This window comes from Amphiura filiformis, chromosome 4 (genome assembly GCF_039555335.1).
Source record: "Amphiura filiformis chromosome 4, Afil_fr2py, whole genome shotgun sequence".
NCBI classification, from domain to species: domain Eukaryota; kingdom Metazoa; phylum Echinodermata; class Ophiuroidea; order Amphilepidida; family Amphiuridae; genus Amphiura; species Amphiura filiformis.
The window spans coordinates 19,879,217-19,906,646 of NC_092631.1; the positions used below are offsets into that span (position 1 = coordinate 19,879,217).

A 27,430-nucleotide genomic window follows, 5' to 3' on the forward strand; every position below is an offset into this window, starting at 1 on the left:
TTTTTCTTGAGGCTAAAATTATCCTAAAATTTCAGCAAAAAAACTGACAAATAAAAAAAAATCTGACAATTTTTTTTACAAACATATTTTCTGAAAAATAATGTTTAACCAAAATACGATTATGAAGATTGTCATTCATCTACTGGACTTACGTTTTGATGAGTGGCAATATTTCACATCCTATCTAAGTAAGTCCGGTAGATCAGATTTTAATCTCAAGTTCATAGTTCAACCAAAATAATGAATTTTGGGCAAAAAATGGCTGATTTTACATGATTTTAGCCAAATTAAAAACACACAAATTCTGGGTCGGTCGGGCCCGTAAAATAGGTTTTTTTTATATGATTTCTTAATTGGTTTTTCTATGTTTGGCGTTCGTCAATATTACAATAAGTATATACCCTCGTCATCCACTCTGTTTCTGAATATTCAGGGTTTCCTTCTTTTATCGACTGAGTATGTGTGCAGTTGCTCCCACGACATTGACCGTGACCGACTGACTTCCTGTGACACATCTGACAAGTTTAACCATAAAATATTTTATGAAAAAATAGATAAATAAAGTAATGGTTACCAGCATAAATATATTCGTGCCTGAACTTGATGGGTAAGCGTCATCGATGTCGACTTCCGGTTGCACAGGGTGAGTAAAAAAAAGTGCAACAGAGAAAAGAATCCATTTTTATTTAAGAACCGAGTTGAACCTTTTAGGTTTTAAAACACTTCATATATACAAGCCAAATGCGCTGTATTCCAAGAGCAAGAACCTTATGGAGGTGGAAGCTTGATGGTGTGGGCTGGGATAAGTGCATTCTCAGAGGTAGCATAACAGCGCAGGTATACATTGATAAAGTTCTGCGTCCGATAGTTGTACCGTACGCTGCAGCTGTAGTCGATGGATTCCACTTAATGCATGACAACGTCAGACCACATGTTGCAGCCCTAACCAGAGAGTTCTTGGAAACAGAGGTGGTGGATACTCTCGACTGGCCTGCAAAGAGCCCTGACCTTAATCCACTAGAACACTTGTGGGACACTCTTAAAAGGAAAGCTAACAAGGAATTGAAGCCTGACACCACCTTAGAAGGCCTTCGGCGCATTCTGCTCAGGAAATGGCGAGACATTGACCAAGGAAAGATAAGTCATCTTGTGCAGAGCATGCGACGACGAATCCAGGCAGTGATAGACAGTGATGGTGGGCACACCAAGTATTGAGATGTCAGCAGAAAGAGTTCATGAGATAAGTCAGAGATAAGTAAAGGGTAGGAAGTATTGAAGTTGGAAGTCGAAGTAGTAAAATAAAGTAAAGTTCATGGTTAAGTAAACAGAGCACATTGGTGTCCTTTGTCTTGATTTTGTGTGTGTGTGTGGGGGGGGGGGGGTGTGTGTGTGTGTGTGTGTGTACACGACGAACGCATTTGGCTTGAATAGGAGCTAAGTGCAACTTTCAAAATCCGACTTGAAGCCACTCAAGCGCCCATAACTCGACCAAATATCGTAGAGCAACAAAATGCGCAGGAAAAATTAGCTGCGCTTTATATGCATTAAATATATCTGACCATCTATAATCGTTTCGATACTTTCTGGGTTGAGTTTACAATGTGTTCTACTTCTACAGGGTGTCTCGAAATGAACGGCTTTGTAGTCAAATGAAACGTCTGCTTCTCAAATATTCAACATTAGATTCTTTTGAAATGACTACAATTTATAGTTTTATAACCTTTAATTACGTAAATCTACTAATAAAGGGGGGGTGATAAACTGCATTTTGATGGGGGTATTCTTGTCCATACTCAGTCGACATTGATGGGTACCAATACACTGGCCGTAATACACGGACGCATGTATTTCGAAATTTCCCGTAAAGGGATGTTACTATTGTTTTAACTAAATGAAGCATACTTTTGCTTTTATCTTTCTTTGTCCTTTATTAATTATAAATTAGGTGATTTAAGGCCAGAGTAATGGAAGACACATTCGTCTACGACCGAATTTGAGATTTTTTGATATTTATCAACACTAAGATGTATTCTTTAACTTGAAACTGATAAATTACAACTTGAGTCACATGGCTCAAGACAGCTTAGTAAATTGGCGGGAAATAATGAGTCAGAAATGCGAGAATGCGAAATATTGTGATTACGCGCGCGATTCGCGTCGCGTGACGCGGCGCAACTCTGCGCGTATGTCCAACGCAGTCAAAATGATGCATATTTAGACCATGCACCAGATACAGCTTTTACAAGTGTGAAAGTCTTACCGTTTTAAAATTTAAGGACGTTTTGTGCAGAATTTTGACATTTTTTTACTAAAACGTCGATTTCTCAGAGTTCACTTTTGACAATATTGTGCGATTTTTGTGACAAGATAACTCGAAAAATATGCAAGCTAAGGGTAAACATTTTGCACTATCCTTTAGAGTACATCAAAGTCTAGGGAAGGTTTTTTCATTTTTTCAAAATATTTGTTTTAAACAAAAATATACACCATTATGTGCAGTTTTTTAGCTTAATAGAGTGACAAAATGGCTTTTTTCACATGTTTTTTCAATATTTCGAAAAAAGAGACGGATTTCAAAAAAATTAAAAAAACCCTTCCCTAAGTTCATGTCTCTTCTTCATGAAAAGCTAACTGATTTTTTTTTTACTCCGAACGGATTTTTTTCTTAGTTGTCACAAAAAAATTGGGGTAAAAAAGCGAATTTTTGTGATTTTCTCAAAAACTTGAGATTTTTGAACAAATCTGACGTCACCATGGGATTCCTTGACTCATTTCCTTTCCAAAAATGTATAGTTTTATATACTTTGGACATACAATTCAGAAATAATGAAGCTCGAAAAGGTCCATGTTCTCTCCTATTACTCTGCCCTTAATTAATATAATTCTTTGTTTCAGCGACCCACGGGTAAACAGACAAACAAAAACATAGGTCAAAATCCTTCAATTTCTGTGAAAATTGAACAAAAAGTACCCAAATCCCTACATTTTATATCTCCCTGTGTTATAGACAAATTTTATATGTCAAATTTAAAATCATTTAAAATGACTTATAAATTGCCTTATGCTATAATGTGGTCTTATGCATTTTGTATTGTGTGAACTTTGTTTTTAAATGCCTTCGGCTTCCAGGTTAGTTTCTCGGAGCTGGTGAGGTGTATTGGTAGGGTGGTGGTAAGTGGCTGCCCTAAGACTTGATGCAGTTTTTGGCGCAAATTAGGTAGCTAATTTGCATATTTAACTTAAAAATTATTTTTGGGTGTTTTTTTTTGCCATTTCGAAAATGAGGTTGTGGTAAGCGGCAGTCGTAAGATCCGATGCAATTTTTGTCGCAAGATATGCAAATTAGTCACCACATGTGCCTATTTTTTTATTTGTCGAATTGCTTTTGGCCATTTTTCGGAACTATATAGAAATGTAATTTGGTGGGGTGATGCTATTTTTGTCACAAAATATGCAAATCAGCCACCTCATTTCCCTTTTTTTAATTTTTTAAAAACGCTTTTTGCCATTTTTTCGGAACTGGTAGGGGGTATATAGATGTAACTTGGTATGGTGGTGGTAAAGAGGCAGTCTTAAGATCCCACGTGATTTTTGTCGCAAAATATTCAAATTAGCCACCTCATTTGCATATTTGTTTATTTTTAAAAGGCTATTTGACATTTTTGGAACTGGTGAGGCGTATAGAGATTTAACTTGGTGGGATGGTGGTAAGGGCAGTCTTAAGATCCCATGTGATTTTTGTCGCAAAATGTGCAAATTAGCTACCTCATTTGCATATTTTTTTATTTAAAAAATGTTTTTAGCTAGAATAGAAGGCTGACGCTGCGCCAAAACACGTATGTAAGTGTATAATTATTTAATGATAAATGAACTACCACTAAATGTTCCTGTCAGTGTTGCAGTGCAAAACTTCTCATGCAATTCCATCTTTAACATTACATTCAAATAATAATTACATTGTAAATTGGAACTGACACCAATGTTTTTCAGGAATTCTTGTTTTGATTAGAACCATCACCTACCTCCACACCCACCCACACCCCCCCATGTAATACTTCAAACCCATGTGTATCTAACTAACTCCAATCCTGCTTAAACACACTAAAAGAATGATCCCCGTACACTTATCCCCGTAAAAGTACGGGGAAACCACTGGCAGCAAATTTGGTAACAGAGCTTCATGTGGGTTATAAGGTCATTCCTCCCAGATTGCCCAACAAGTTGAAACAGTAGAGTAGAGGAATGTTTGTGTTAGAGCAGGGATGTTAGTCAGAGTAGTTGCCTGTACTGATAAAATAATCTGTCTCCATATTCAATGCATAATACTTCCAGGAAGCTTTGGCTAGTTGCCAAAGTGTATATCTAGTGATAATAAGACTGCCGGTGTTGTCTAGTCTATAAATTTATTCCAAAACCCTGACCAAATCAAATAAACTACTATTTATCTCTCATTTCATGACAAATAAAGTAGCCTATAGTTTAAGTCATATTAAGATGACCAAGTGTTCCACTTTTGGAGTTGAACGATAACATGGTCTTGTTGCGAGAGGGAACCAAAATTTTGTACACTTTCCTTTTATTTATATAGATTGTAGAAATATCATTGCAAACAACCCGAAGTGCTTAAGCATTTAATAACAATACCAGCTGATAAAGGTCAGTTTACATGAACTTTTCAAAACTTTCATCATCGAGATCGTTGGCACTTTATCGTTCTAAATCTATTATCAACATTACACTTTGAGCGTGTTTATTCGTCGTAGAAGTGATGATGTAACAGGATTAGACTACCATAGCAACATAATATAATTTTTGAATATATCGTGTGTATGTCTGCAATCATAAATTCCAGGCATAAATAGAATACAATTTATCCTTTTTCAAAGATACTAATCTTACAGGTGCGAGTGAACAGTCTGATATATATATATATTCTATAGAATTACGATCCCGGTCTTTGTCCCTGTTCTTTGACATCTCTGGAATAATGCATATGTACCGCGTGAACGTTGTAATGCAAGGTGATATATTCAAAAATTGCATTCATCTATAGGGGCACAGCAATGCAATATGGGAGAGTGCCAGTTTAAAAAAATGTTTGCCGTCGAAACGTTACCGGCCTCATTTTTTAACATTATTTAAGGGATTTAGAATGAGCGTTTATTGCGTTTCGACAGTATTTTTTGTGGGACATGAGAGCACCTCAGACGTATCGAATTGCATTCTGGATACGAAGCATGTCTTTCTGGTATCAAATAATTTTCATTTTTGAAAATCACAATATAATACAAATTTTATGACAAATTATAAAAATTTGATATTTTTCAAATTTTGATATATAACAGTCCTCGAAGTAAATTATATAAATCTAATGATATATTTTAAAGTGTATGTAGTTGGGAGGAAAAGCCGACGGTCAATTGAAAATTTTGACCTTTCATATTGAAGATATGGATTTTTTCCCAAAAAGACCTTATTTTTGTTTGGTGTTTTGGGAAAAAAAATCCATATCTTCAATACGAAAGGTCAAAATTTTCAATTGATCGTCGGCTTTGCATCCCACCTACATACACTTTAAGTATAAATCATCAGATTTATAAAGTTTACTTCGAGTACTGTTAAATATCAAAAATATCGATTTTGAATGATTTGCCATAAAATGTGTATTAAATTGCGAATTTCAAAAATTATTTGATATCAGAAGGACATTCTTCGTATTCAGAAAGCAATTCGATATGTCTGATGTGCGCTAATGTCCCAAAATAAATACTGTCCAAACGTTCATACCCCTTCCCTTAACAGTACCGAGGAGTTATATAACTCTGCTCCACTTCCTTGAATAACATTACCGCGGCACCCTGACTGTTTATACAAAGTCCAAAAACAACTTTACCCAATTTCAAAGTTTCATATCTCAGAATTAAAAAGTCTGGTTCAAATTGTTGTTACAAATTCTTAACGATCATCGTTTTAAGGGTATTCGGTGAAAACGTGAATGAAAAAGAATTTAAATTACAAATGTGGCGGCAGTTTTAAGTCAAAGGGTCAAAATTGAGTTTATCCACGCGTATATAAAGTGGCCACTCGTCACAGCACATTTTACATCGAGTGCCCCACCTACATAGGCACAAATGAACATTTCGTGTAGATATCCTTATATGCCATATACCTGTAACCAGTGTTGGAGGACTCGAGTCCTGGACTCGGACTCGAGTCCGGACTCGAGTCCTTTTTTCAAGGACTCGGACTCGGACTCGAACCAGGTATGTTTATTAATTAATAAACAATGATAATGGGGCAAAACATAACACGACCGGTTGATCCCTTTAATATAAATGGTGAAAAGCCTATAGGCTTGAATTTGATACATAAGGACTCGGACTCGGACATTGAGGACTCGGACTCGGACATCAGAAATTGGCAGGGACTCGGACTCGGACTCGGACTCGAACACCAATGACTCGGACTCGGACATTTAGGACTCGACTACAACACTGCCTGTAACATACACTGATCACACGTCAATGGTGAGAGCACTGTGTATTGTGTATAGGAAAATGAACAGTAACTGCAGTATGTAGCGATAACGATGAAAGTTCCATCTAACAGCATTATGTAGGACAGATTTCAATGCTGGAACAAAAAAGTATTTTAGAAAGAGTCTGAAAACATCTGTTTTTTTATCCAGAATATCCCTTCACAGAATCTTGACTGCTTGTACCAAAAAATTAAGATCCTCTTGTCTCTAGACTCCCAACAAAAGAAGCACTTTGTTTCAGAAGAGTCCTTATTTGCAGTTGTTGTCCCTTGGGATTCACAAACCATGCCAGAGCTTATTCGCCTGATATCACTGTGTATGCTCATTTGGTTGGTAGATAAACAAGCAAAGTAGATTTAAACTGTTATTCAACACAAATATATTGAGATATTTACCGCAAAATGTCGATGTGTACAACACACATCATCACCAGGAGGGATCCAATGATGAACTGATGGAGTTGAATATCCTGCTCTTGATCTTTGATATCCTTTCTGTTGATCGGATTAGGTCATTATATAATGAAGGGAGCTCATTCACCTTGTTTTCACTATCCTGTTTTGGTATGTAGTCCTCTCAGCCGTTCTCCTAGCTTGCCTGATTCATTTTCTGTTGGTTGGCAGCGCTTCTACAGTTTTTTTTATGTCATACGGCATGCTTAGATTTCTTTGGCTCTATCTACTACTGCACTGCTCGCATCACCGCCACAACAAGGAATATCATCTACTAGTACAAAGCTAGACAAATCAGCATATTCACAGATATCCGAGATATCTTTCAGCAGTTTCATATATACAGTCATGGACAAAAGTTTGGAATATTTTTATTTTTTTGCATAACCCTGTTTTTTAAGTGCAGATTTCTTACCATCAATGACCCGTAAGACATGCAAAATGGATCACGGGTGTCTGCCAAGGTCTTAGGTACCATTCCATATTACACAATACCTTTGTAGGACAAAGGCTTCTTATTCCTGACCAATGAACCATCGGGCATCGTTTTTTTACTGCTGATACAGTTATGCTTCCGTTTTGCAAGAAGAGACTTCGGGAACAATTTCGTGATCTAAGATGACAACACCACGGCGCACAGAACCCTACGCGTGAGGGAATTCCTTGAAAATGAGAATATAGAACATCTGGACTGCTCCGCTTTGAGCCCGGATATGAGTCCAATAGAGAACTTATGGGCAGAAGTATCCCGCAGGATAGGTAACACGGACAACCAACCAATCACCCTGCAGGAACATAGACCCGCCATCATTGCTTTCTGGCGAGATATTCCACAAGGGACCTTGGCAAACCTGGACGAGGGAATGTCACGTTGCCTAAATGACCTTGAGCTGATAAGGGTGGACACACCAAATATTGAGATGTGTTTTCTCAAGCAAGAGACTTACCTGAACAAATCACAGTGAGAATTTAAGTTTTTGTTTAAACAATAAAGTTTTCTAGTGTCTTTAATTTCATTTTGTGATACAAAGAGACCGCCAAAAATTGTTGCGATTGTGTGATCCTTCCATTGTAATGCGCTTCCTCAGGTAATTCTTTGTTTAATTGACAAACTGTGTGATGTAAACATCAAATGACATTCATAACTTTCAGTTAAATTCAACTGAGCACTACTCCAGAACAATAAATATGTTCCTAATATGTTTGAAAACTGAATTTGATACAAAAATAAAAATATTCCAAACTTTTGTCCATGACTGTATAACAAGCTTCTCATTTTTAAGTTGCCCACATGATTTTACAGATGCTGCTGGATCCGTAATTGGTTCATCTCTGACCGACTGAAAATTAAAACAAATTCGTGTTATGTGTATCCATACTGGTCAAATATCGCTTGCTGCTATCATTATCAATAGAGTAGACTGAAAATAGTAATTCAAAACACCAAACATGCATTATCAAGTGTGTCCCAAATTGTGCTAAAATTAAGGTATATTTTAATATATAGCCAATGACAGGTACCATGGAATAATTCACATTTAAAAACCCTTGTACCCTTTTCAAATAACCTCCTATCACATAAACAGTGTCAGAAATGAGTTTCCCAGCAATATTAGCACAAATTGATATGTCACTTAGTTTGTAGCTCAAACTTCGATTTGAGGGTCAAAATGGCCACGGTCCCACGGATTCCCAAAACAATCCCAAAAATGAATTTCTTACCCTAAATTAAGCCAATGTATGTTGGTAGGCGAAATGGTCCAAAAGGTAGGGAATACCATATTTTGGGTACTAATTAGCATACTTTATGCTAATTAGGGGCTTTTATGCATTGAGACACAGTGACACTAAATTCACGGTTGTTCTATTAGCAACGCAAAACCTATGGAAAATTCCGCTTGTTTACTAGATAGAAAATGAGGCCAGTTATCGATCCGTTATGAATAATTCATGTTCGATCCCTTGGATCATGTTTATAATTGAGATTGGCAAATAACAACGTTGTTAGTTTTGCGAACTTTGCCTGTTCAATGAGAGCATAGCACGCCCTCAATACATCTGGGCACAAACCAGGCGAAAACGATCCAGTTTATGAAATGGCGGACAGGTATTTCCCATCAGGCACCAGTGATATGCTTTTTCAAAGAAAGTCTACTAATTTGATATGAAATGACATTTTGCAATACGGAGGTAAAGAAATGCACAGTTAACTACGACTATGTGCAAGCCGTGCACCAATACTCCAAACATTTATGGTAAATCTGACTAATATGGTCACATGTTGACATATCATGTGTTCAGGAAAAAGCTTGATTACTAGTTAATTGTCATTTGTACTCTTTATTATTTATCTTTGTTAATGAACATATCTTTTAAATGCTGATAAATCGTGGTTGGCTGCCCATGATATCTGTTAAAATCAATGTTTTATGAATATAATTCTACCACGCAGAAGGGGTCACGCAGCAGAATTTCGCACCACCTGACTTAGCTAGATTTCGAAGCTCTGCTCTTCAAATTCACGTAAATTTCAAAGTTTATACACTTAATATATTCAATATGATACTAATTTGTTTGTTATAACCAACTGGTACACGAAATATACTAGCTTATTACCTATACAGAAAGGTGATTATCAGCCTTAACTCAGCAATTTGACATGCCCGGCATATCCAGCCATTCTCCGTCTGGCTAACATGACTATCGCCCTCAATACGTCTGGGCGAAAATTTAAATAACAATACGCTATTTACATATCAATGCGGCCTCATGCTAATTAAAGCTGCCCCATCCAGGAGTTCATCTATGGTATTAGGGCGTAGTTCAGTGAACTCACTATTCCAAGTACTTTGATAATACAGATAATATGTATTAATGGGTCGAGGCGATTGCATTGAAAAACCTAATAAATTATTCATAACAGTTACGTAATCAATCGATAGTGCGGACACTTTTCATTTCATTTGCTAACCACCAAAATTCGTGATCTTTTAGCGTTGGAAAAGAAACCACGTGAATAGAGTGCCCTCTCAAGAATACCTACTCTCTGCCAATACCAAAAGCAAACAAAACACTCATTTTTAACTTATAAAGATAATAGTTTCCATATTCTATGGTTTCAAATATTATTGTTTTAACCCCAAAGTTCAGCTATTTTTTCGGACACCGCTCTACTTACAAACAACAGAGGGCGCTATTTGAATAAATAAAATGCAAAATGTAATGACCTCTTCTCTCTTTATGAAACAGCAATGCTGATTGGTTATTACGAAGCACAAAATTATTGATTGTGAATTAATGTGCTGATGGTGTATCGCGGCAGTACATGTAGCGCTAGGAAAGCGCTGGTGTTAAGTTGGATCGCAACTGAATCGCAGTTTTCCGACACATATACTACCATAACAGTATTTAATTCTATAAGTTAGTAACGTTTGGCAGCAGGGGATAGACACAGCTCATCATCATGGATGGGCTGATTATTGTTGTGTTTCTCTCCGTAGCAATGATCGTCGCGACGAAAGGTATGTATCTTTAATGTAAATCTACTATTAATAACAGGAAAATTGAGACCATAGTAATGGTGTGCATTTGTGCACTCAAATACAATAATTTTCTACAATAGTTACTATCATGTTAAACATGATCTGTGTGTTTCGGACGGACAATCAGGTTTAACCCGGAAAATTCCACTGCTTTTAAGGGAAGGGGTATGAACGTTTGGACAGTATTTATTGTGGGACATTAGAGCCCATCAGACATATCGAATTGCATTCTGAATACGAAGAATGTCCTTCTGATATCAAATAATTTTGATTTTTTGAAATTTGCAATGTAATACACATTTTATGGCAAATCATTAAAAATTGATATTTTTGATATTTAACAGTACTTGAAGTAAACTTTATAAATCTGATGATTCATACCTAAAGTGTATGTAGGTGGGATGAAAAGCCGACGATCAATTGAAAATTTGACCTTTCGTATTGAAGATATGGATTTTTTCCCCAAAACACCAAAAAAATAGGTCTTTTGGGAAAAAATCCATATCTTCAATATAAAAGGTCAAAATTTTCAATTGATCGTCGGCTTTTCCTCCCAGCTACATACACTTTAAGAATATATCATTAGATTTATAAAATTTATTTCGAGGACTGTTATATATCAAAATTTGACAAATATCAAATTTTAATAATTTGTCATAAAATTTGTATTATATCGCGAATTTCAAAAAATGAAAATTATTTGATATCAGAAAGACATGCTTCGTATTCAGAATGCAATTCGATACGTCTGAGGTGCTCTCATGTCCCACAAAAAATACTGTCGAAAGGCCATAAACGCTCATTCTAGATCCCTTAAGAAAATATAATATCCTTCAAAAATGCGTGAATTCAAATGAATGATCTTTGCAGTGCCTTTATATTTTTTTCATCAAAATATTGACAATTAACATGATTAAAACCGAGTGAACAAGCAATACATATGCATTCCGAAAGCTCTCGTGTGAGCAAAAATCAGTATTGGTTTAAAGGCCCATTCAGTGATTTGCTCATCCGGACGATCGTAAAAATCATCAAAATTCAGATTTTGGTACCGTTGTCATTGTCATAGATGTGCTAACATAGTGGTTCAGCCGAAAGCCGTGTATTTAAGACAAAATAAGACATTTTACATGAATCTGTAAATGTAGATACTGACATTAGAATGGGGCTTCAACTTCGTCAGTACTGCTGTTTTTTCGTTTTTTGCCAAACTTATTTATTGTGGGACATTAGAGCACATCAGACATTCAGACATATCGAATTGCATTCTGAATACGAAGAATGTCCTTCTGATATCAAATAATTTCGAATTTTTGAAATTCACAATGTAAAACACATTTTATGGCAAATGATTAAAATGATATTTTTGATATTTAACAGTACTCGAAGTAAACTTTTTAAATCTGATGATTTATACTTAAAGTATATGTAGGTGGGATGAAAAGCCGACGATCAATTGAAGATGTTGACCTTTCGTATTGAAGATATGGATTTTTCCCCTAACACCAAAAAAAATATAGGTCTTTTGGGGAAAAAAATCCATATCTTTAATATGAAATGTCAAAATTTTCAATTTTCAAATTTTCCTCCCAGCTACATTCATTTCAAGAATATATCATAAGATTTATAAAATTTACTTCGAGGACGGTTATATATCAAAAATGCGAAAAATATCAAATTTTAATAATTTGTATTATATCGTGAATTTTAAAAAAAAACCGGTATTTTTTGGCAAATCCTACACCCAATGATCCCGTTTTTCATTATTATGTTTTAATGGATCCAAGTGTGTGAAAATATTGGATCCAAAACATACTATGAGTTGTATTGGACTCGACTAGTCTCGTCCAATATTTTAAAACTCATAGCTCGACCAATAAATATGGGCTCAATCGATCCAATTTTATATCAGTAGCCTACACTGAATGACCCCCTTTTTGAACAATTAGTCCTCAAAATTGAAATTTCGGCGCATTTTTTGGGTCTATTTTGTAGACCTACTATAAAATTGGGTAAAAAGCTATTAAATTGATTGTTAATGATGTGAAATTTTGGGCCCTCCCATACAAAATCGCCCCATTTTTGACATTGCCAACACCAAATGACCCCCTTTTTTCTGAAAATTTCTACACTGATAGACCCCTAGTTTCGTACGCTGGTGGGCACAGGTACGACACTTTCATATTGGAGTGCCTCCCCCGGGACTCATATACAGTCATATTCAAGTCTATTTAATATGCCCGGTCAACATCTACATACTGGTTTACGTCATCGTATTGAACTTCGGTTCTTGAATAGTGTGACTAAGAATATCGCTTACTGGTACGACGAGTACGTTTACACTTGACACATTATTCATCATTCTTTTGAAAATGTAAAAATAACTTCTGTCTTCAGTTTGATCTTTTCTGTCCGACATAGAATTGGACAATATACATAATACGTCTTATTAACAACGAACCCGGGCAACGAACCTATAGTTAAACATTTTGCAACAAATATTTACCATTACCATGATTACCATGATCAAGATTCAGGTTAAAGGAAACTTGTACGTAAATTAAATAAGTTAGACCATATTTATATCGTAACGGAAAAGTGAATTGAATCAAAAAATTAACATAGGCATACCGAATGCTTCTATCACCAACGGCCATAAGACGAGAAGCTTAATATCCATTTTACTTACCATGGTTTATACTAAAGTTAATTCTAAGTTGATGGTTTTTTTTCTTGAATTATTTTGATTTCAGTCAACGCAATATGACTTGATTATGTTTAGATTGGTGATAAAAATATGGAAGCCTTCGCGTAAATGGTTTAGATTGGTGATAAAAATATGGAAGCCTTCGCGTAAATGTCAATTTTTATCTTTTAATACCATATAGATCGTTTTCATGTTTGTATTTTTGCACTTTTTACTAAAGTATGTTTATGTTTGTTAAAAAAATGCAAACACTGATGTTTGTACGTGTTGAAAGAATAAATAGGCCATCCCTGTACAAAATAGGCGAGTTTTACCCCATTCTTTAGAAAAGGCCAGTGTATCGCCGTTACGTCGATCACCGTTTGAAACCGGACCCTGCCTCTCTGGAAGGCCCCCGGCCTACTTTGCTGACCGGACCTTTTTCCGCCTCGGGAGGGGGGGTTAGTGAGAAACTTTTGCAAAATGAAGACCTGATTGATCTATTTGATGGACCATTTTGGCACCATTATTGTGTTAAGTTTATGTAAAAAAAGTTAGAAATGTGTAAAAATTAAGGCATTTGTGGACCATTATTCACTATTACCGGTACTGTAGGTAAATTAAATACAGAAGCGAAAACGATCTATATACCCAGGGAGTATCTGAGGGGGGATGTTGCCCCTGAAAAGTAGGGACAATTTTGCAAAAATTCCGCCTGACCAAAATCACATCCCCCACGAGAATCGAATGGTGTGCCCCTACGCCTGCTAGTTTGAAAGTCGAAAAGAATCTCAAATTAGGTTATCATTTCCGTGTCAAATATAACCTAAGTTAAGCAACCGCTTATGGGTTCGAATTTCAACCAGCCTAGTCATAAAGCTCCCGTGGCCGAGTGGTTAAGGTACAGTTCTCGTAAACCTGAGGTCCTGGGTTCGATTTCCAGGCGGGATCACTTTTTCTACTCGTCTTCTTTATTATTTGCGACGGCGAACCGGGTGAAAAAAGGCAAACATACTGTTGATCACAAATTTTTCCCGTTGTTTTTTACATTTATCATGTAAAGAAATGTTATGTTGGAACACGCACAGTTGTTTATTAGTTTGTATGCAATCTTTGTTTACAACAATAATCACACAAGGAAGTTTAACTTCTATTTGGCACAGTGACGTTTAACCTCTCACGTAGGCTACCTCATTGTAGGCCTATTGTAGACAAATCCATGATAGTATCACGCGATGTTAACTTGTGGATAGTTTTCTCGGAGTTTGGAAACAATATATCCCAGTACAAAAGAAAAGGGATGATTAGGGACTTTACTGGGTAAAAATAGTCTGCAAATTCAACTAGTTGATTTAAAGACGCCCGGAAAATGGAACATAGAACTGGCAGAGTACCTAAATTGCGAGCGCGCAATGTGGGCATTGAACCAATTAACTGAGACTATAATACAAATAATTAACGCATCCCAAAAAGAAAGTATCCAGTTTGATTTTGGTCCATAAGTGAAAGATGTGGTCTTAAATCAAGACCTACCAAAAGTATGTTACAGATCGATTTATTCCGCAGAGTTTGATACCTCATTTGTCCAAATCGATGCAGAATTGATGACACAATGACCTTTTAAATGCAATCACCTCAATTTCAAAAGTTGCAGTAAAGTCCTACTGATTTGGTCACTGCTACTCAATATGGACAGCGATAGACCATGGCCAGGGCGCATCAGAAGTCTCGCTGAGAGCATGGGCCGCAGATGTCTGGCAATCATTGATGCAGCAGGAGGACATACCAGATATGGACTGTGAAGAGTGAACGGGGAAACATTGAGGAAGGAGTAAAAGAGAATTTGTATTGAATAAAACACATGAAATGGAGTCAAACAGCCTTAGACCGTCTCTGTTATTGTGTACCTTTGTGAAGAATCTTGAGTAGCAGGAAAACAACATCAATAGGAATTACTGCTACTTTAAAAATTGAAGTGACAACATTTAAAAGATCACTGTGTCATTATTTCTGCATCGATTTGGACAAATGAGGTATCAAACTGTGCGGAATAAATTCATCTGTAACATACTTTTAGTAGGTCTTGATTTAAGACCACATCTTTCACTTATGGACCAAAATCAAACTGGATACTTTCTTTTTGGGATGCGTTTATAAAGAGTCTCAGCCAAGAAGGCACTTAAATGGTTAAATTAATTAGAGTTAAAGCCATATTGTAATATTCCCTTTAGAAATAAAATTGCATTTTCTTCAAAAAATGTTAGTTTCACTGTCAGATATATCTCCTTTTAATTTTGGCCCAAACAGAAGAGGCCGTACAAAGAAAATCGCTATAATGTCGCCAATGCGAGCCTCTCCTACGAACTGAGTCTGGTCTATTCTTTTGCTATGTTTCGACTGCCCGCACGCGTTATTTCTTTCTGCAACCATAATGGGCCGCAATGCGATAACACATAGTACATACATGTAATTATAGGCCTATGAGGCTAGATATAACACGAGTTTATTACCATTATTATTTCCTCTTACTTAATAAAATAAAAGCAATCGATAGAATTAAAAATTCTACAACGGTTTACCTTGTTGGTGTTCGAACCCACAATCTATGAATCCATAGTCTAATGCCTACACGACTGTGCTATGATTCGTTGTGCCAGAAAGGTGTTTGTTTATGATACTTATTGATTACGGAATAAAGTGCATAAACACAATATACTATTACTAGTATATTAGTACTAATAAATACGTATATAATCCTAACCCTAACCCTAACCCTAACCCTAATCCCTTACCCTAACCCTAACCCTTACCTAAACCCTATAACCCTATAACCCTAAACCCTAAACCCTAACCCTAAACCCTAAACCCTAACCCTAACCCTAACCCTAACCCTAACCCTAACCCTAAACCCTAACCCTAACCCCTAACCCCTAACCCGTACCCTAACCCTAATCATAAGACCCTAACCCTGACAATAATGAACCTTGCCTCGGACTATGCGGTTAGTGATATATTGCGGCCCATTATGGTTGCAGAAAGAAATTAAGCTGCCTGCCCGCACGCCATGTACGTATATTGACGTGTTTATAAACATCGCGAAGTCGTTCGATTAATATTTCCATCGTAATAATAAAACGACGGTTCCTGCGGTTTATTCAAAATTTAGGAATTCGACAAAACTACATCACCTATACTGCAGGGTATGTTAACTTACTAAAGTACACCACAGTCGTGTAAAAGTTTTGACAGAATTTTGACAAATGTTGAGGGCGTCTTTCTTAGCAAATGTTACAATATGGCTTACGAAGGAAAATGATAAATAAGAAAGAAGCAAAGACAGCCACTTCCAACAAGCAACGAAACATGAAATAGATGCATTTGTAGGATTGAAAGTTTAAATCAGGTTTGATTTGTGATTGCCGAATCCAAGAATACTCACATAATAAGAACTTAGCAACCGAGGGAAGCGAAAATTGCCAGAAGCAGCGGTCAATCCCGCGGGAAAATTGGATCTCCAGTGGTCATTCTGAAGAAGCCATCAGCCAAGATGGCGAAAGTCTAAATTATGTGAGTATTCTTGGATTTGGCAATCACAAATCAATCCTGAAGCGATGAAACAATTTTACTGTTACCCTAGCATGGATATGAGACAGGAAATGAGAGCTCCTGTCCCTGTACCCCAAATTTTTGGCCCACCCAGTTAAAGTTGCCCAATTGTGAAGAGTAAACGTCAGTAGGGACAAATTATGCACACCAAATAGCTTGGAATCTCCTTTAGGGACTAATCAAAATACACAAATGTAAATGCAAAAATAGCCAGTGGGGGTTACCGTGTTATTTCAGCTTAAAATGGACAGAAACCATTTCCGGTAGCATTTTGGGTAAAGAATAACAAAATTAAAATTTTACGGAAATAGGAAATATTATGGCTTTAATCCCTCATTCGATCTTGGATTTTTTATTATTTACGTGTTTTGATTTCCTTTCTCTATACTTCCTTGTTTTTCATTTCCCTGTTTGCCATTCATTCTGCTACTCTTTCCTAAAAGTTAAGGATAAGGTATTTTTGAAATGAAAAAATTGGCGAAAAACAAGGAAAACAGGAGTATTGACAAAGTGAAGCCCCATTCAAGTACGTGTAGCTAAGTTAAGAAAGAGAGCAGAGAAACTATCCACTAAACATCTGTTCACATGGTAAAACCAAAATATTTAGTAAGGCTGTATCATATCACTGTACACGTTTCCTTCTCTATTCCTTGTTGTTCAGCCACGCGTGGGTATCAAAATAGAACGACTGAAAAGATAGAAAAACCCCGTAGGAAAATTTGATGACAAAATACTTGGAAGTTCAATAATGACCCTATTATTTAAAACAGAGACGGGTCATCCCCTTGGATTCCTCGGTTGTTTGATGTGGTCATTTATTAATTGTTCTAACAAAATTGTGGTAATTTCAATTCTATAAACTGTACATTTCTGTCCAAATTGAAGGAGCTATTTACATATATTTCAAATAAACATCTCAAAAAAAGTAACTAACCCCCTTAAATAATGGGCATTATTCAAAAAGGGGTTATAGTATTACAAATCTGTAAAATGCGTTGGAAGCAGAATTTGGACGCTGTGACGTCAATATTTAGTCAATTGCTGCAAATGAGGTGTCAAAATGTGCGGAAATAAATTCTACTTCCCACGCATTTTACAAATTTGTAATACAATCACCCGTTTTTGAATAATGGTCATTATTTAAGGGGGGTTAGTTACTTTTTTTGAGATGTTTATAAATTAGCAAAATAATATGAGTTATACCTTACATTTTATGGCAAAAACTTTTTTTAAATGCCCTTGTCATTTGTTAGTCTGCTTGCTGATGTTCTAATACCATTTTACAAGTGTCCACCCCTTGTAAAGATGCAAACAAGATTTTAGATAAATAGCGCCATCATTGTTCAACTTTTCTTTAAAATGACTCGGTTTACCTGGTCAATACATAATCCTACAGGGAGCACAGTAAATTGACAATGGAGTGAAAGACCCATGATTGATTAGGCATGGATACTAAAAGCACTACTTTCTGCATTATTTATTTATTTATTTATTTATTTATTTATTTATTTATTTATTTATTTATTTATTTATTTATTTATTGATTTATCTATTTATTTATTTATTTATTTATTTATTTATTTATTTATTTATTTATTTATTTATTTATTTATTTATTTATAAGTCATATTATTTTTCTATTTTAAATTTAAAATAAATGTAAATAGCGCCCTCAATTTCAACACAAAAGTATAGTTTATACACTAATGTATGGTTTATATTTACGATTACTTAGCTTCTCTTAGTTAAGGGTTTTGATAACTCTATTTTGCTAGGATATACAATGCCGTGGTGTGTGGGTATTATCTGTGGAGTGAAGGTGAATGTGGTTTAGTTCGGAGTATTTACCCATAGATGGAATCAAAACTGTTGGACAGTCTAATATAATTGTGACGCAGTTAGTTAGCGCGCCCTAGAACTGATCGGGACACGGAGGGAGAGCAAGATCTCTTGGGGGGCTTAATAATACTACGTCCGGTTTTTTTACTTCTTTTGCTTATTAAACGTTGCGAACTTGTTTTATTGTATTCCTGTAGGTATCTCGTCAGTCAACGAAGACGCAAGAGGGAGAGAATTTGTGTTTGCATTTCCAACTGCTCGATTTCATCCAACGATACTCTACGAACCGTTACTTCAGATACGTGTAACATCGGCAAGCGATACTACAGTATCTATCAATACATCCTTTCCAGACTTAGTTAATCAAGATACCATTCTAACACAAGTTTTTCCGGGTGAATTTATTGTTGTTGACCTGCCACCAGAAGTCATTGCTGATCGAAATAAACATCATCAAAATGGTACTGTGTTAGTCCAAACTGATGGCGATATCTCAATCGTTGCAAATTCCTATTTTAATTACGATGTACTCTTAGGAAATTTAGCTTCTTTCAACGTTTTACCTACATCAGCGCTTAGTACAGAATATGTGATCGTTGATTGGCCTTCAAGTGCAGATTATTATCGAGCAGAGTTTGTTATCACAAGCTTACATGATGAAACCAACATCAGGTATAATTTGAAGACAACACCAATTATACCAGGTCCTCCAAAAGAAGCAGTTATTCACCTGCAAAGATACGAGACTGTTCAATTTCAAGTTATGGAAACCACCGGTCGAAGTCTATCGGGAAGTCGCATATGGTCTGACAAACCAATATCAGTGGTAGCAGGCTGTGAATGTGCTGATGTACTATTTCAAGAAATCACATGTGATTATGTTGCCATTCATTTGATCCCATTTGACAAATGGGGACTCGTCCACTATCTTACTCCTTTCGCGGGCCGAGAGAGTACGCGATATGTTGTTCGCATCGCAGCAGGTAGAGATGATACATCAGTAAAAATAGGGAATTCGTATCCAGAAGTTCGACTTAATGCAGGAGAGGTACACGAGGAAGTAATTGCTACTGAAGACATACTCAAAATCGCAGGCACCAAACCAATATTTGTCGTTCAGTTTGCTCCGAGCCATTTTAACGATGTTGGTGATTCTCTGATGTTGATAATCCCTCCAATTGAGCAGTATATAAATGAAACGATTTCAGTAGTGGTATTAAATTCCAGTGCTTATCAGATAGAGACAAATTATTTATCTATACACACAGGGTGTCCTAATATAGACGGGTTACTGTTTGATGGAGTACCTCTTGATAGTAGCTGGATGATGGTAAATGCCTCTAATGTAACCATGGCCATGTGTGCGGCACAGAATACTATTACGTCAGGGCAACATGTGCACAATATCTCCCACGTAAGTGCAGATGCGCTTATAACAGCCATGTTGTATGGATTTGGTAACATTTACAACGCAGTTAGTTATGGGTATGCTGCCGGATTTGGATTGGAGAAAAAGCCATATTGCGACACCAATTCAACCATAGAGGTTTTATGTCAGACAGGTACTTTTTTCTTTCTTTTTTTTAAATTGCTGCACACATAAATGCATAAAAGATACAGCTTGCGAGATGGGAAAACTACTTAGAAGGATGTCATTGAGAATAACTTTTGTTTAACTGTTGACGACACCTTTATAATAGGAAAAAACAACAACAAATTAGTTTTTCTCTATACCTTTTAACTTCCCAGTAGACTGTTAATATGTTTTTTATCTCTAGCATTTTCTTTTTCTTTTGTCATATCCAGTCGTATGGCCCTAACCATTGATGTATATCGTCTTGTTTATTTTAGTCGACGTCAGATGCCCTAATGACACGATAGTATATACAGAGCCTGGAGCAAATTATAGTATTGTGTCCTGGCCTCCTGTGGCAGCAAATGGCAGCTCGAGTTACATCGACATCACTTGTGATCATAAAAACGGCGGGAAATTTGACATAGGTCAAACTATCGTTGCTTGCGTTGAAGTGGAATTTGGTTATGCAGAAGCGAATTGCTTTTTTCAAGTCACAGTATTAGGTATTAGAATATGCTTACATCGGCCATATGAATCGAACAAACGTTTTTCAAGTCACAGTATTAGGTATTAGAATATGCTTACATCGGCCATATGAATCTAACAAACGTTTTCTAAATAATCTAATAGGAAATCTTATCATTAAAAAGATAGTGTATCACGTAACTTACTCCCGATTCCGGAAAAACACCATTTTTAAATGTTATCCAGTTTTACCAAATTAGACCTGAGTAAGTGATATTTTAGTAGTTGGTAACGTTCTGGTCAAGGGGCAAAAAGCTGCAATTTTGCATGTTTTCATACAATCGCAGTCTCAAAATTCAAATTTAATCGGTACTGTGTTATTTATGCAGTTGTTTTTAAACAGTAATGTCTGTTCCAGAAGTTTTCCAAGGTAGACTTATTTGGCTAAATATTGCAATGTTTTTCTTTCAATATAAAATAACGATTAACTCAGTAGTTATTTATAACAATTCTTTTCAGACAAAGAAAGCCCAGTGTTCAATGATTGTCCTGCCGATATATCTGATATATTTGCTTTTGAGAATGAAACCGTTCCAATATGCTGGGACGTACCAGATTGTAAAGACAATTCCGGCGAAAAATGCATCTTATCTGTAGATTTTGAGCCTGGAAACATGTTTTCTTTTGGAAAATCAACTGTATCTTATTTGGCAAAAGATGCGTCAAATAATGAAGCATCGTGTAATTTCACTATCACAATTATCCGTAAGTATAATTTATTTTAACCTTATTTAATCTCATCTTAACCTTATTTCTCCAAAATTATTTCTGAAAAAAATACACAGAGCGCATACCAAAACCTGCCCTAAATGGCGTAAACAGGGTATATATGCTAATTTGATACCCTAAATGTCGTTAACGTTAGACTTCAAAACGTGCTGGGCAGCACCAAGCCCACAATGATACATTATTTTGTTTCAAAGCAAGCAAAATCAACTTATATTTACTGATTGTTATAAAAATTACTTCAAAGTTACCCAAAAATATCCAATCCTAACCATTAAAGGATTTGGCTGTTTCAAGACCCCTAAACGGCACTACCTTCGGAAAAAGTACCCATTTTCCAAAAAGACGTCGACGTCGCCGTCTAGTATAAATTGACTCTTTTCTTGGCCGTGGGTCCGTTAGCAAAACATGTGCATGTGGTAAGTGAACCTTCGGGGTATATCACTCTCCTAATAATGTAAAATAATGTTATTTCCATCTACCAATAGCTCGTTGTCGTGCATCAGAGACCGTTACACCCGTTAAATTAACCTGGCCAGACGCTAACGTAAAGGAAACTGTGGAATCGTTTGAGAAATGCTCGGTTTCAACCACGAGACGTGAGTCAGTCAAGTAGCTTCTGCTTTCCGTTTGTTATATATAGTACCAGATCTTTTAAAATCGATTCATTCCGATTAAACGGAAGCATGAAATAATGTTCTGAACGCTCTCGTACAAATTGGTACCTCTTCAGCATCATTGTGTAACATGAAACACGCGATCAAACGTGGAGTATGTCTTATGCAATATATTGATGTTTACGTTGCCAAGTGCCAATTTGTCCAATTATTTCACTGATCGCTTTTTTTTACCCATTTTATGTAAATAATTATCTTCTCTTGTGTAAGGTGGTTTGGGCTACGGAATAAGGACTTGTGCATACGATTCCGTGAAGGGAGCTGTTTTTCAAGAACCTGTCTTTGTGTCAGACTCAGAACCATGTGGAGCTGCAGATGATGTGGACTTACAGGAGCTTGCAAAGGTTTCTCATATTTAAATTTATGTTGATAGATGTGATTTTCCTCATAAGATAAGATTTTGAAGAAAAAATCACTTTAAGTACTTCAAAAAACCAAAAAACAAACAAACAAAAAACAACAACAACAACAATAAAAAACAACAAAAAACAACAATAAAAAACAACAAAAACAAAAAACAAAACAGCAACAACAACAACAAAAATATGTGATAGCGCAAATGGTGTCGTGCATGGATTACACCAATGTTGTAAAACGTGTAAGGGCCGGCTTCAGAGCCAGTTTCATCCGGTTGGAGCTGGTTTCTATTATTCTAAACAATGGAATACGGCTCAATCGCCAAGAACCGCCAGTCAACGGCCGGTCGAGTTTTGAAACCGTCCTAAACATAAATATTTACTAATATATCCACGTGATTTCATTTTTTTATTCCTATATCCAACAATTTCTTCCTTTAAAAATATTCTATGGACATATGAATTTTACTTTGATATCAGACACCAGTTGCAGAGTCCATTGTTGAAGAAGTTGCTGAAGCTTTAGCTAACTTGACAGAGAATCAGGATGCAGCAACATTAACTGTTGACACTATATATGTGTCTACTACCATTCAGAATATTGTAAATATAGGCTCGGCGTCATCACAGGTAAAGTTGACACGTCTATCATGTACGCTTTGGTAGTACTATATTTAAGTTGACAAAGTAAAACTTTTCAAAGCATTTAAATTTACCATTTTGCACGTGCTTTGAAACATTGTTTATGTGTAGTTTTGCAGTATCGAATTGTTCCAATATTACAAACAGACGTAGAGGACTTCATGCGCATTTTCACCTGATTATATTTTCTCCATACAGCAAGAAAGATCTTTTTTATCGCTTTCTTTATTTCATTGGTTGTTGTTATCAAGCACCTTTGCTCCACATGCTCCCTGTATGACCTGCTTTCTTGACTACAGCATAATAGCGAAAATTAACCCTCAATTATATCGGTATATTGAAAGTTTAAGAATCATTGGGGTCATGACATCCCTGATCAATTCTCGTAATTGAACATCGAAGTTGATAAAATGTACGCACAACCGATGGAAACAAGATATCGCGGACGATTTCCCACGAACGGATCGAAGTCACTATATCTCCTACAGTACTTAAATGATATCATTAGATGTTAGATGACGTTATCCCCCTAGTCATCGTATGCGTTTTACTGCCGATTATGCCGGCCTCCAGTGTTTCCATTTGTGTTTCCGTAGTGAAGATAGTGTGTTAATAGGCCGCCATCTGCTCAATAATGTTTGTATACTTATTCTTTATTGCATAGGTTACAACATCTGTTATCGACACCGTAGACAATATCTTGATTGCTTCCTCATCACCTCCCCAAGAAAACAATACTCAAGCGAGTAACTCATCATCTCAGATAGTTCGCTCTCTGGAAAAGCAAATCGCTCTTACACTTTCAGAAGAAGGGGCGATCAAGGTCGTTGAACCATCAATCGCAGTGCAGTCGTCAGCGATCAATGAAACTACTCGTATGGTAGGATTTGTGACTACCAGTAGTAATGTCTTCGATAAGAACATTAGCAATGTTGTTACTTTTGTGAATCAAAGCTATTCTTCAAGCAAAATGATACAGAGTTCCATCAGCCTACCTTCTTCTTTTACAACGGGAGATTCAATGTCGTCTGGTATGTATCCTTGGTATCTATAATAAATTACCGAGAATTTTCGTGATAAAAACTCGAACGCTGGTGATGCAACTGCAAATTTCACTTTTGCAAACCTAATCATTCACCGAGTTACGCTGCATATTCACCTCATTTTTTCCAATTTTAATGATTAAAGTCTAAAAATTAGCAAAATACCTTTAAAAAATATCCAGGGACCTCAAAATTGTGAGCATCAGTTACTATGTCCGCCTAACAACTACGTCGCGTCAAACAAAAAAAATCTTGCGTCTTCGCGTATCAACACGCCGCGTCAAACAAAAAAAACGGGTATCATTTAATTCGCGTCATCTCGCGACATCGCGTATCAACACGCTGCCTCTACAAGTGGGAATAATATTTAAACACGGGAAAATCAAAATATTAAGTGAGGAGAGTGCCTGGGTGCCATGGGTTGGCGATATTATTTAATAATCCGCGATGCATGGGTTACCATCAAACTTTGTGAACATGCCAAAAATACAACTTAATAGCCGTTATAAATGTTTTGAGCATTGGACCTACTTATATTGACTTAAAAATTGTACATTTTATGTTTCACATTGACAAATTGTTTAACAGTTGACTAGGAAGAAGTACTAAAACCATGATACTAGGGACAGATAAGAGGCAGAGAGCGAATAAGAGGGAGGAGAGGGATGTGAGCTAAATGGGGAACAGTGGAAAGAACGGGAGGATAGGGGATAACACGGGGGGTAACAAAGAAGAAGTTGATTGAAATTAAATGAAACGACTGATCAATCGGTAATAAATTAGCGATTTTGTAAAATTGTTCACAATAAAAACTCGAAGGGTGGTGATACATTTTGTAAAATTGCATTTATTTACGAACCGGGAAAGACGGGTGATCTCTAGTACTATCAATTACTGGGTGAAACAATCATCGTGTGCAAAGCCAAAGGCTAAGTCGTGTATAATACCATTTCAACAACTCTTCCTATACCTTTGTACAGTAGCCAACCGTTGTTAATCCGTGATAAATCCACAGTTCAGTAACGTATACGCGAACGCAAGGTTACGCGTACGCGTTACGCATGAGCGCGTAAAATTCGTCATGCCTGGAACATATGCGTAAACATGAACTATCTTATGTTGGCGGTAGCAGCTAAATAATACCGCTTTATTCTTAGTTTTATTGCTGATATTAACAGAGAAATACCGCGATCGTTTTGAAAGGTTGAGTGGCAATGACAAACGGACATTCCGAATGAAAGAATCATGTGAATTAGACATCTTTAGCTTGTTTTGTTGTTGAAAGGGATTCAATCATGTTTCACCGTTGTTCATCACCGATTAAGGCGGCTGTGTACTCTCAGACATGCATGTAGTAAAAGTGCAATAACTTTGTAATTATTTGCGCAAGACATATAAAAGTATACATTTTTATAAAGGCAAGACATCAATAAATCTTAATATAAATACAGATTTGGGGTAAAAACAACAATTATGAAGAAAATCACAAAAAAGTGAGGTTTTGGCAATATTTGTTAGGTACATCATAACAAAAAAACACTCTTTCCAAAATATTTTATTTTGTTTTTAGCTCAATCTTGAAAATAAATAAAAAAAACGGTTCTTTTATTTTTTTGATATTGGCCTTAGTTTTTGAGATATTGACCATATAAGGCATCAAATTGAACTTTTTAAAATTCACAAACGCCTATTTGCACAAAATGATGCCTAAAATCGGAAATAGACAAAAATATAAAAAAATGAGAAAACCGTTTCTTGAGTCGATCATGCTTTTTACGATGATCATATTTGCTTACCTATAGATGCTGCATTTATTGAGTTATCGTGTACCTAAATCGTCATTTTACCGAGAAAATGAACATTGAAATAATGGCCGTTGAAGTTTAAAGTGGTCACATTTTGCCCTTTCATCGAATCTCACAGGAGAATGCGGCAGTTTTCGTTTTTCTACCTTATATTACGTGAACATCGGGTAAATCCACAGCCCGTTGAGAAGTTTGAGCGAAATCCATTCATAACTTGATATTCAAATCGAGGGAAAGAACTTGAAAAACCCACATTTTATCAGCTAAAACGGAGCCATTTGACCACTTGAAATTAGTGTTTCCAAAGGATGCGCCACGCATGCAGATAAGCGTCGCGTATGCGTAGCGTATCTGTGCGTTAACAAATTGCGCGATACGCAGCGCGATGCGTTGTTGCGCGCGTGTACCTCGCTGACACCACAAAGATTTTCTCTCTTTTAAAATTGCAAACACGAATGAAATAGTAAAATAAAATCCATAAAATAGCGCAGTTGGAGTTTATAAATCTGGATTTTCTTTCCTTGTATTTATAAAAAACATAACAAAGTAACAAATATAAAAAAAACTCAATTTTGCGAAAGAAACAACGTCTTGAGTACACAGCCGCGTTAACAACTCGCATCCGGCGCGTCTGCGTGGTTTACTTCGCCCTCGCGAAGTAAACCACTCAGACGACGCGGACGCATCGTTGTTAATCGGTGATGAACAACGGTGAAACATGATTGAATCCCTAAATCAACCATATCATTCATACAATACTCGTATGTTAGAAATATTTTTTTACAGAATGTTTCCATTTTCCAGTTTTTTACCAATCATATTCAATCAGAGGCCTAGCCCAATTACAAGAGTGTACTTCGGTTATATTTATAAATACGCACGTGACCCATGGACACACGACATACCAAGACCAGCAAGACCACTATATACAGAAAGGGATAGGAACTCTGTAGCTAAATATCATCAAATTTAAGTATTAATTGAATTGCAAAATTATTACACATTTTCTAATTCTGAATTTGTAATATGTTGTCAAAAACAACATTTTGAAAGTATTTGACGACGGAAAAAAATATTCAACGACGGAAACGTTTACAATATAATCACAAAGTTGTACAAAATAGACAATTTTGCTGCACAGCAGTCTCATGTATATATAGGAAGATCACCCGCTATGTTGACGGTCACTTCGAGACTTACTGTCTATAAGCTGTTATGGCAGCTCGGAGGTGGTCACGTGCGTATTTATAATAGCGCATTTATTAATATAACCTATACTGTACATTGGACTAGAGTGAAGTAAAATTTATAGCGGCTGATATTTGATAAAGTTGTGAAAAATACTTTTACAAAGACTGCAAACATCGTCAACCCCGTTGAAAGACAACGGCAATAACAGACTAGATGGCACAGCTGT

General features: G+C 36.3%; 1 protein-coding gene across 1 annotated transcript in view; it reads left to right on the top strand.

The window, feature by feature from the left end:
• The first annotated feature begins 10,408 nt into the window (after positions 1–10,408).
• Positions 10,409–27,430, top strand: part of LOC140150033 (uncharacterized) — a 35,470-nt gene continuing 18,448 nt past the window's right edge. The window contains exons 1-8 of the mRNA XM_072172037.1: positions 10,409–10,511; positions 18,861–20,225; positions 20,515–20,742; positions 21,224–21,469; positions 21,979–22,089; positions 22,378–22,511; positions 23,004–23,153; positions 23,830–24,196. Of these exons, the coding sequence (XP_072028138.1) occupies positions 10,454–10,511; positions 18,861–20,225; positions 20,515–20,742; positions 21,224–21,469; positions 21,979–22,089; positions 22,378–22,511; positions 23,004–23,153; positions 23,830–24,196 (2,659 nt within the window). The 5' untranslated portion in view covers positions 10,409–10,453. The remainder of the gene's footprint in view (positions 10,512–18,860; positions 20,226–20,514; positions 20,743–21,223; positions 21,470–21,978; positions 22,090–22,377; positions 22,512–23,003; positions 23,154–23,829; positions 24,197–27,430) is intronic.